At 39.2% G+C, this 12,031-nt stretch overlaps 1 protein-coding gene across 2 annotated transcripts in view; it reads right to left on the bottom strand.

The window, feature by feature from the left end:
- The window catches only part of LOC148394305 (glypican-6-like), a 53,693-nt gene extending 48,423 nt beyond the window's left edge, over positions 1-5,270 (bottom strand). For both annotated transcript variants that reach the window (XM_088383508.1, XM_088383509.1), the window contains exon 1: positions 4,772-5,270. In XM_088383508.1, the coding sequence (XP_088239634.1) occupies positions 4,772-4,922 (151 nt within the window). In that variant the 5' untranslated portion in view covers positions 4,923-5,270. The remainder of the gene's footprint in view (positions 1-4,771) is intronic.
- Positions 5,271-12,031: the final 6,761 nt, after the last annotated feature.

The following is a 12,031-nucleotide window of genomic DNA, read 5'->3' as shown; positions in this document are numbered from 1 at the left end:
AAAGAAAAATCACACAGCCCAGTTCACTCAACACTTATTTGATTCTACATAAATCTACCAAATCTACTCAAATCGTGTCTTGAAGCAGTTGAGGCCAAGAGTGCTAATTGGTGCGAATTCAATGTCAGCTACTATGGTAACCGTGTCGCCAGTTGCCTTGACTTCCAAAGTTAGTTACTTAAATGATGACTTGATTGTAAAAGTAAGATGTTTTGAATTTACAAATTACATTATTCATTATATTCAGAAAATTCTGACAAACTGCCTAACACAAAACTGACAATTAGGTGACTCAAAATAAAGCAATGTTTATTTCTTGAAAGTGGATTTAATTCATCATTGAATTTATTATTTATATACAATGCCTTGTCACTCAGGTGCAAACAAAGGTTTGCAAGGTTTTTCTTTCAGTTTGAGTAGTTGAGAAATTATCACTGTCAACATTTCTGACAGCCCTGGTGTTTCGCACACAACAAATTAAACAAAGAAAAAAAACAATGAATAATCCCATCTGGCACGTCTATCATAGCCGTGTCTAAGAAGCCGGGTTGCATATTTGATGAAAGGCCCACCTGTTCCCGAATGCCTAGAATAACCTACGCGCTCGCACCTTTGCATCCGTGCCGACGACACATTGAGCAAACAATTTCATCTCTCATCTCCGGATGATGTCATCTCTTGAATAGACACCTTTTGATCAACGCCTTTGAATGAGTCATATAGAGGCGAGGCTATATGAGCACCTCAGCAAATTTGCGCGAGATGGTCGTCATGCCCTTGAGGCGTGCAACCTGCCTGTTTCTCACTGAAGCTTCAAGTTAAAAATTAAAAACATCAATGAATTTTTTAAAATGACCATCGCACATTGTTGTCTCTCGGCAGCATCTGTTGACCAACTAATCAGCACTATTGGAGTTTGGCTCAGAGCTGCTGTCATACTCGATTAAGTCATGTGGAGCAAAAAGTAGCCTTCATATGGTTGCCACAATCGCTAATGCACAGTTTCCATGACATGCAATGCCAATGCAAATTCTATTTAAGTTCTGTACTTTAAAAACATGGATTTATTTATTTTTTTAACGTAGGCTTAAATGTCACCTGCACGGAAGCCACAACACAAGGTAACCAATGATCCGTAAAAAAGTCTCCACTTGGTTTTTCCAGAATACAGGCATTATTTATTTTTAAGTAAACACACTTTATTCTTACATTACACATTTTTGCCTGATTACAGAAATAAAAAAAATGTCAGGCAGCTAGTAGTAGCTCCCGGTATAATTACAGTATAGCCGTCGATTTCACTAGTTGCCAGCCAATTACAGTTAATGTCATGGAATAATTGAATAATCTATAAATAGACATGTCTTACTTGATAGGGAGCGGCACAGCTTTTTACTGAACACACCGTTTAATACTGTATCCTCCCACATTCCAAAAAAACAAGCATGTTAGGTTTTTTGAAGACTGTTAGATTTTTTGAAGACTGTAAATTTTCTAAGTGTGAATGTGAGTGTGAGTTCGTCTCCAGCCCACCAGCGACTCTAACGAGGATAAAATGGTTGGACGGAAGAGACCAAATCCCAGTGCAATGTGACTGAACCATAATCTACAACCACAAGAATAAACTTGGCATAAAATAACGCATTTCAGGAAGTTTCTAGAAGTTTCGATTCAGCACTTGAGATTGTGTTCCTAATTAAGTGTCCGGTTAGTAAAGTAGTGCTTTGAAATGAATTTAGGAGAACCTAACACGTCCCATGTTGGATATAATTTGAAACAAGTGCAATCTCTTGACTTCTCATCCCGTTTAGCTTGTTTTCTACAAAATGTCTCCCCATGAGACACTTCTGCTGATGCAGGATGAAAAACGCTCACGCTATGCGCACCGCGTGCCAAGATTTTTAGATGAAACCATCACTTCTTCTGCAAACTCACCTTTACGCTTTACTGAAGACTTTAATTCCTCCAAACACAGCTGTTTCTGCTTTGAACGCATAACTGAGCCACGCCGGTAATGCCGTCGTGCTTTAGCAGCTGTTTCTTATAGAGTTTCATCGTGCCAATGAACGCAAAAATTGGAAAGTGGCCCGTCATGCTAGGTAATTTGAATTATTACATTTCCCATATTCACACTATGCAAACTGTTCCCCGAGGAACGTCACGAGAAATCGTAGAAAAACTAAATTCCTTTGAATTGGACTATTGTCAAGCAACATGAGGAAAATCTATATACATATATATTATACATATAAAACTGCATATCGGCCTTCTCAGTAAGGCCAAAGCTGAGATTCAAACGCAGAGTCTCAGAACTGTGAGGCAGACATTCTAACCACAAGCATATTACAGAGGGGGGGCAGTGCCCCCGCGGCCCCCCTCTCTAGTTCCGCTAGTGTAAAATCGGTCATATTGCTTCTGTTTCCTTGAGCAATGTGAAAATTCTTTCTTTTTTTAATTCTGATTTAACATATAACCAGTGTAAACATTTCTTGTAATACAATCTCAGAGTATCTCCACTAACTTCCTTCATACATTCCATTTTACGTACTTGAAGACATGAGCCAGTTGCCGTTACTTTGTTTTAATAAACCAAGTGCTGGCAGACTTGAATCGGAAACATCATGTTTATGAGCAGACATCTGATTAATGCAAACATGTCATGGCTAAAATGTGCTGATTTCAAACTAATTACACTTTGTTCCCAGTTAAGAGGAACATGAACCGTCGTGTCAGGTGGATCAATACTGAAATACTGTTCACTCAATAACTGCCTGAAATTGATTCCTGGAACAAATTTGTGATATTAGAATGTTTCTGACTGATTCTTAATGATACCATATGACAATCTTGATAACTGTATAATAATATAACCATTATAATCTCTCCAGGGGAAATTTAACTCACAAAACTCAAAATTTATATCACGGAGGACCACATCACACTCATGCAGGCATGTGAGGAGAGATTCAACGATGCTGCACCACTTGAGCCGAGACGCGAGGATGGCGCTTTGCTCAATGGCACCTCTGCAGTAGCCAGCAAGCAGACTAACATTTTATACTGCTGCTGCCCCAATTTCGGTATTAGTATCAGTATTGATATTCATGAGATAGGATTTTTACACCACTGGTTTGTTGCCATTGACAAAACGCTCCAGTCTAATTGTATATTTATTCCTAGCGATTTTTTACAAGTGTGGGAGAGTCTCACATCACCAGTTGGTAAGCTTTACAGTCAGTCAGCTGTAAGATATAATTGGAAGCGAGACGCGCTTTAATTGCCTTTTATGGCATTTTTAATCATGTGGAAAAAGAGTCTCTTGTGGTCGGAGATACTTAAGCAAGCGGAAGCCACAGTTCCGCCTGGCGTTGGCGCTAAAATGTACGCGAGAACGGGTTAGTTAATCTGCTTATGGCTGACCATTCATTATCCATTATCTATGCACGCAGGATTGGCTACAGCACGGAGCAAGCAGGCAATCACACTGCAGTCGCCCGTGGGGACTCTTCATATTAGGATTAAATATTGTTATCGTCATGTCGAGCAGTTTGCGCGGAATTAACTGGCGGCGTGCTTCTAGGAAGTAAAGCTAGCAGCACTGACCATTGACCTCTGCGAAAGAGTACTCGAGACACAATTCAATGGAAAACAAAAAGAAAAGATGTGGCAATGTTTGCCTTCACCAATCGATGACTGAGATAATAAAATTGTGATTTAACATGAGTGTCACAATTTTTAGGGCTTTTCAAAAAGTTTTTTTCTTGTACTATCACAGTTTTTTTTTCCTTAATTGCATTTTTCTCTAATAATAGATCTTTTTTATAATGACAAAATAATTTTGTTGTATTACAACTTAATTCTGAAAAAATTCAGGATTTTATTTGTACTTGTTCTCAAAATTTGTTCGCTTCAATAAGTTCAGGAATTTGAATCTCTTCTCAAACCGAAGAGACGGAAGCAAATCCCTGAATGGAAATACAATGAATCCATCCCCGCCTGTCACCGTTGTGTGTGCCAGACGCAAAGGTCGTCAAGGGAGTTCGAGGGTGGGGCCTGCGGATGACCCACCCAAACATCAACACTTTGCAGGGCTTCTTAATAGCACAATCACTTGCGCTTTTCACCTTCTTGGGAGCCAACACTAGTGTTGATATTGATTTTTATAAATTAATAACAAATGTGACATTTACGCTATGTGAGAAAACTCACAATTGAGTTACTTGAACGCTGTGGCTTACAGAACCAAAGCAATTCATCTGATATTTTGTTAATAGACTTTGCCGAACTGAGATACCACCACGCATTTTTCCTCTGTAAAGAGTCCAAATTCACATATCAGAACCTGCGTCTCATAAAACTAAATTATTTTTTCTCTAACGATCCTCCTCCATATATGATAACTTTACCCCCTATGTTTTCTTGGGTTGTACTAGGATTTTATTTTTGTTAAAATTCCAACTTTATTCTCTTATTGTATTTTCCTCTGTAAAGAGTCCAAATTCACATATCAGAACCTGCGTCTCATAAAACTAAATTATTTTTTCTCCTTAATATATGATAACTTTACCCCCTATGTTTTCTTGGGTTGTACTAGGATTTTATTTTTGTTAAAATTCCAACTTTATTCTCTTATTGGAATTTGAACAAGTGGCTGGGATGTTGCTCCATCCAAACTCAACATCAAATCAAAAATGAGCTCTATTAAACTCTTAGTTTTTTTTCCAGCCATAAACAAACACTTGTTGGTAATAACGTCGCATTGGATTCTTACCTGGAATCTCCTGGAGAGGAACATGCGTGAAGTTGACGCCCCTGGCTACACAAGCTTCCCTCACCTCGGTGCAATTCCTTGCTTTCAATTCTGCTTTGGATGCGATGCACAGCGCAGAAAAAGTGTAAACGAGCATCTCCAGTCTGAGCATTGTGGACTTGGATAAAAGATCCAGGAGCTTCCCTGCTGTATCCTCTGCTAATTAATAAAAATACAACAATGACAACAAGATCCACCGGTACTTGGATCTTTTACTCAGTTTGCGCCTGCAAAGCCAAGCAAGTGCATGTCCCTGAGGAGATGTGTTTGAAATGCAGCAAGGGGTGCTTAATTAAGAGCCCCCACCATGCACCGCTGGAGAGATGGCGCGCAAAAAAGTGCCACATGGATCCGGAGAAGAGAAGCGCTCTTCCCACCGCTTGCGCGTAACTTGTCCGAGCCCCGCAGCAGTGCAACAGACGTATAGACTGAGAGCCCCGGCGTGCTGCGTTCAAGTACAACTGCTGTGCGAGTGGGTGCAGAGGAGAGACTGCGCTGCATATCAGATGCTCCGGCGATGCAAAGCAGCCCACAAAATGTGGACTGGAGTTCACTGCAGACACCAAAGTATAGGCGACTGGAGCTGGGGAATAACTTGTAATTTAATTATTGTGACATAAAACGTCATAAGAGTATTATTTGTTGATTTAAAGGAATGCTGAGAAACTAAAACATTCTCAGTGATTGAAGCTGCCTAGAAACAGTGTGGGAATACCACAAAATTTTTAATTGAGGGATTAGTGTGAAAGCTTTTGGGTTTGCATATTTTGCATTTTCTATAATTGTGCAAGACATTTATAAAGTGCTCTCAGTCGTTAAAATGTGCAATATGCTGCGTAGAATTTCACTATGAATAAGTTTTAAATATTCTACGAGTGCCAAGAAACAATGATTGTAACTAATTAAATGTTTAAAACTGTCACTATTGAGATCAGATGATCCTGACGTCATATATGCTAATCACTGCCACTAAGGGGCATATTGACATACAACCGTGGAAATCCAATTGCATCTAACAAATGCATTTTCTCAGTTTATGTCTGTGCAATGAGAGGTTATTTTTGTAAACATTTTTCCTTCCATTTTCTATGTTCAAACAGGAAATCCCATAAACGCAGTATCAAAGTGCATTAAGTCAGAGATGGAGAGAAAGGCTGTGATGAAGAGCAGAAGGCAAAGCCTCCATGACATTATCGATTGTAGGGCATCTTGATCCGAAATGGGTAGATCAGCAGTGGATTAACATGGCTGCCATGGCAGCGTAAATGATACCTCAGGGTATGAAAAAGAACCACCATTTCCCCTAGATGATAACGTTCATTGAAGGAACGCAGAGATGTTCTGCCACATGGGAAATGGATGGTTGGTGGGAATCGGTTGTAGTGAACTCCATATATACATCACGTGTGGTTTGTTTGCTCATCCAATATTCACCAAGTGATTTTACAGCTCGCCTGACATTTATCGACTTTGCAGATCGAGTGTGGAAGTATGCAAAAGAGGAAACCCTTATGCATTTTCAATGATGCACAGCATACATCATGTTGCAAATATAACAACCCAAAAACATGTCCATCCACTTCAGTTATGGTGTATTGCTGTTATATTAAGAGGATAAAATATTACAAATCTAACTTGAAGTTGACTCAAGACTTGGGAATACAAATTGAACTGATCAAGAGGAAGGCTTCCAGAAGTCTCAAGTATATATATATATATATATTTTTTACATTGAAAACTTTGTATCCCCTTGTTGGGCAGCATTGGAAGGGTACCAGTTGAAAATACCAGTTTTCTGAAGCTGAGACATAATTGGTTGTGACCTGTGATGTCATTTTAAGTTGACAGAAACGATCTTTAACGATTACAATTTAAAGTAGGCTAACAAAAGAAATGTCTCAAGTAGTATTATTGTTACAATTATTATTAACAATAACAGGGTTGCCAAATCCTCACTGTGGGACACAAACTGGAAAATGTAAAATTCATGACGCCGTTATTCTTGTCAGCTACTTTGTGATCAGTGTTCTCTGGCATTGAAGACTGTGTGCTGTGTCTATTTCGCGAGCAAACGTGCCCCCATTCTGGCTGCTTGCAAATTTGCATATTGGTGTTTGTCGAAAAGCGATATCTGGGAATGCACCGAGGCGAACTCTTAATCCCTTCTTCGCGGAAGCCACCTCTGTGTCGCAGTCAGAGCACGGCGGCTTGACCCACAGCAGGGAAAATAATAAAGCAATATTGGCTCTGACGGTGCTAAATGAGTAAAACTAGGCTTTATATTGACAGGCCAGTCAAAAAAAATAAAAAGTGTGAGTCATTGCTAAGGCTGGATCTAGACACTTTTCTTTCAGATGGAGGATCACTGAGGTTTTTATGAAAGAACCAGCACATGGCTTCTTAAAATTGCTATTGCCTGGACCTCCACCTGAGCCCACTTTGCTCTCAATTGAACGTCCTACCATCTGCTCTCACTCAATGTGATGTAAATGACTTTTTATTCTGTCCGTACAGGGACGTTGCATTCAATTCAAAGAGGATAAAAATTATGCTGGCATTATTCTCATTAATTTAACATAACCTATCTTAAAGGGAATATATGATCAGGGGAATTATCACATTTAAAAAGAAAGATTAGTGCTTAATATGGACCATAAACGGTCTTAAAAAAAGCTCATAGTATAAATATTTAAGCTTTGTATCATGTATTTGAGTAAATTTGATTTATATGATGCTCAGAATGAACATTGGCCATTTTTAATGAAAGTGCTTAAAAGGTAGGTCTAATTAAAGCAGATTAAATAGGATTTGTTGGCAGGCTCATTTGCTTCTATAGGCGACACTAATTATCTCCTGTTGCACTGTCTGAAAGGGTCACTTTAGCACAAAAGAATTAACACAGAAAGTTTGTTTTGTTTGCTTTTTTTTCATAGAACTTCATTATACTCTGGAGGGAAATGAAAGCATAATGAAGATGCCTGTCTCCTTAATAATGCCAGCCAGCTCAAGGATGAAATGTATCCATCAGGGTTCCAAATTGCCTTTTAAAACCAATGAAATACACCAAGGCTAGTGGGAATAAGTTCGAAGGCAGGGTGTTTATAATGTCACGTCATCACTTCTACTCAATACGGCCTAAACGAAAAAGGTCAACATTTTCAATGCCGTACATCCTCAAATTGTGCCATTTGTTCTAATATACTGCATTCCTTGACCCAGTTACTTGAGCACATCAAAACGCTCAACTCCTTTATACAAAATGAAACAAAAATAGGCTGTGATTACCTTTTGGTAAAACTAGAATGCAAGACGTGGCATTTTAAAACTGATCCTTAACTAATGAGGAATTTTTCCACTCCCATCTGTAAGTTATTTCATGGTAAAGTTGTAAGATGAGCTTGATAAAAATATTTTGGGTGTCCCAAACAATCTTCATCATGCATTGTCCATATAAATAAATTCTCCCCCCCCAAAAAATCTTCTTTGTCGAAACATAGTGTTTTAATCGCCACTAATTTTACTTCCCCGCCACCAAACTGCGTAATTAGCAAAAGCTCGACTGGATACGAGAGGTGTCGCGCATTCTCCTGCAGCCTGCAGCGAGGCAATGCCTAAACATAATGTCATCGCTCATGCTTCATCACCTCGGCCGTTGATTGCGTTGCCAACAAACATGTCCGTGGGGCTGACAGTGAAGAATGAAACCATTACGGCGTGAGCAGCAATCAACGCTTACACTATGACTATGCAAATACAGAAAACAAGAAAACTAAGTTTCTCCCTCATGAATCGTAAAAGGTTGAAAATAAGACGTTTGTGCAAAGCTCTCCGAATGTTGTGATTTGCTGTACAACTCAAGCTCTGAGTTCCCCTGGGGGCATGCAATTAGCATGCTCGCAACACTAGATTGAAGTCCAATGTCGGCTTGGACCACAGCAAAGCGAAAATAGCTGGAGATGCATGCATGCAACAAGGACAAAGCAATAAAGCACGATCGACTGACAGCTAAAGGTAAGTGTACTGTCACTAGAGCGGAACTTGCCAGATGGATTCTCCCATCTTGTATGTCGCCTCATATGCTGATGGTGTTCAAATTCAAGTTCTGTGCAAGCTGGACAAATTGTTAGGTACACTACATTGTGAGTCAATACAAGCTGTGCAGAAAGACACTTTTATAATAATATTCCATAATGTAGCTAACGGGGGGGGGGGGGGGGGGGGGGGGTCACAAGGGGCACTGCCCCCACTGAAATATACTTGGATCCCCCATTTGTTTTTATTACTTTCTAAACTCGAAATTACAACCCTTCCCTCTGTCCTTGCTTTACAACACTACTTTTTTCTCGTGTGGACAACCATGATGATTCCTGCAAGCCATATCTTATCCAACATACCAGATAGAACGAGACACTAATATTTAGGAAAAGAGGATTTTTTCTTTTTCAAAGCAGTAGCAATAAAATAATGGTAAACGTGGAGATTGTTGAAATAGAGCTTGTATTATGTTGCCAAAGTTCAATGTTCCATTTCACGACCGGCATTGCTGTCATCATAATAACACATCTGTGAAAAGAAAATGTAGAACTACATTCTATGCACACAATGCTACACTGCTACCTCCAAGTTATCGGGACGTGGTCTTTGGAGGGCTATTTATTGTCCTGCAAAGGAAGAGTGTGCCCGTCTGAGCCTCCTTTAGCCCATTAAGTGTAATGAAGGTGCTTAGTTAATGAGCCATAGCTTCCATATAGAAGCATCTCGCTAATGGAGCGGTGACTAAATGAGAGTCGAAATGTGATTGAGCTAAAAAGGTGAGGGTATCGGTGGGACTGGGCCAACTTTGCTAGCTAAGATTGCACATTAGAGGAGATAAATTGATTTTAATTATTATAGAATAGTCAAACATGTTGACATGCAAAATGTGCATGTTGCAATTAAAGGAAATGAGAAGCCCCCTTTGATTGTTCGTGAATGGGCTTGGCTATATTCCTGCTCAAACTGCCATTTTTATTTTTTGCATCTGGCTGGGAATACCAACAAATATCATCATCATTTAAGAATTCATACATTTTGTGACATTTTTTCTTGGTAGTATACCGTGAGATTTTTCTAATGCAAAATGTGTCCCTTGGCTCAATAAAAGGTTAAGAACAGACAGACTTCTTCCAATATAACTGATTTGCTTTTAAAATTCCATTATATTTTTGCCCTTTGGTTACTTCCATTTTTTTCCCCTTGCAGCAGCATTTAACAGCCACAGCATGAAATGAGTCCACTCGCTCTCTCAAGTCACTTTTGACAAATTAAGCTGTGTAAAAGGTGCAGTATAAAAAGTCGAGAATGCTGACAAGGATGCACAAAAAGTATCAGAAAGCTCGATTCACATATCTGCAAAACTAGTAGTCGATATCATTAGACTGTATTCATATTTATCTATCTGTAGTAATCTCCAAAAGCAAAAAAACTCAATACAAGACAAAGAAAATTCACTTCCCCTGCCTACAACATATGAAGAGACTATACGCACTTATCAAGTGCTATCAATGTTTCCCGTCACACCCAATTTTAGTTCATTCAAAGGCTCTTTTCATATTTGCTACCCACAGTTTGATGTTTCAAAATGGAATATATATTGGATGAGGGAAATGGGGGAATTGGGCTGCCTCTCTGAAACGCACCATTATCTGCCTTTTCAGTTTGAGGCAAATTAGGCTCAGAGGTCCCCTGGACTCATGACGGTGGAGAGTGAATCCTTGGTGCCTCACTATTTTTGATAGAAAGCCACTTAAAGCCGAAAAAAGAAAAGAAAAAAAAAAACTCACTGGAACTTCAGAAAGGTTCGCAGACATTTCTTTAGCAAAGCTATACAAGTGGGACGTTGAAAATTTGGACTCAAGTGAAACATAAACAGCATATTGTGTAAGACTTTAGATCAGTGAGCATGTCAAATATTAACATGTAAAACTAAATATCGTATTAGGGATAATCATTTAGTCTGGTTCCTTTCTGTTAAACAACTCAAGAATATTTATTGTAGATTGAAACATTTGGAGGGGAAAAATAATGCCCATTTAATTGCCATTAGGATTATGAAGGTAGTCCTTGAAAATAGTTCCGTGGTCCTAAAAGTTACAAAACTTCTGGATTTTAACATTTTAATAAATTTAGCATGCTTGAGTTTCAAATGTGCAAAGAAGCCAGAACGCACTGAGAAATTCCAACATAAACATTCCATTCCAGAAGAAAAAAAAAAAAAGCTAGAACATGCCTGCTTAAGTATTAATAGGTTCCTTTCAAAAGAAACATAAACATAGTCAAGATGTTACCTCTAATACATGGCCGAAGCCTGACGAGTGTGTGATTAAAACAAGTAAACGATTTGGCCCTGCAGATAATTGATGATCTGTTCATTTCCTGACATTTGACTGCCCCATTACACAACTCTCATTTTAGCCTTGTTATTGTTATGCATTTGGCATTTATTTTCTTTCTCCCCCTAAAGCTCCTGGCAATTGACATTCTGTAATTAGTCAGTAAACATCTTTTGAAAACACGCTTGACATTTTGAGGAGGGGGGGCATCTTACATCTATTTCTTCGTGATAGCTTGATAGATCCGCAGTGAGAACCTTGGTGCGCTCAAGAGTATGCGCCCGCCACTCATTATGTTGCATTAGGCGCCCCTGCTAGGAGGGGGAGGCCAAAGCTCAGAGGGACTGCACGGAATATTAAATGCGCCTTTGACCAACATCGTTGCATCAAGGTCTTGATGCAGATGTAGTATAACGAGGCAACGTTTCAAAACAAACGTGTTCATTAACGCATATACATTGGGGGAGGGGTGGAACAACGTGATTCTGGATGGACCCTTTGTAACAGGTGTTCCAAAAATAAAATAAAAAAAGAAAGCCTACGATGTGACAGAAAATGCAAAACATGTCCCTGAAGCATGGTTCTTAGATTAAAAACAAAAATGCAGAAAACATTATTATTTTAGGACCAATGAAAAATCACAGCCAAGATGATAAAAACTTGGAACAAATAGAAGCAACATTGTTTTTGCAAAGTTGGAGACAAAACAGGAAGCACTTGGAACAAAAGCATGGACTCAAGTGAAGCAAGAATGCTTACGAGAAATGCTGGGTCAGGTCTGAGGATGCCACAGAAGACAAGCCAAGTCTGCGAGAAAACACAGGTAGACCTGGACTATTTCTACATGAGG

This window comes from Syngnathus floridae, chromosome 8, assembly GCF_059516105.1.
Source record: "Syngnathus floridae isolate MCC-2025c chromosome 8, RoL_Sflo_1.0, whole genome shotgun sequence".
Lineage (NCBI taxonomy): Eukaryota > Metazoa > Chordata > Actinopteri > Syngnathiformes > Syngnathidae > Syngnathus > Syngnathus floridae.
Note: the sequence above shows the minus strand (reverse complement) of the source record. Positions and strands in the feature narration are given on the sequence as shown.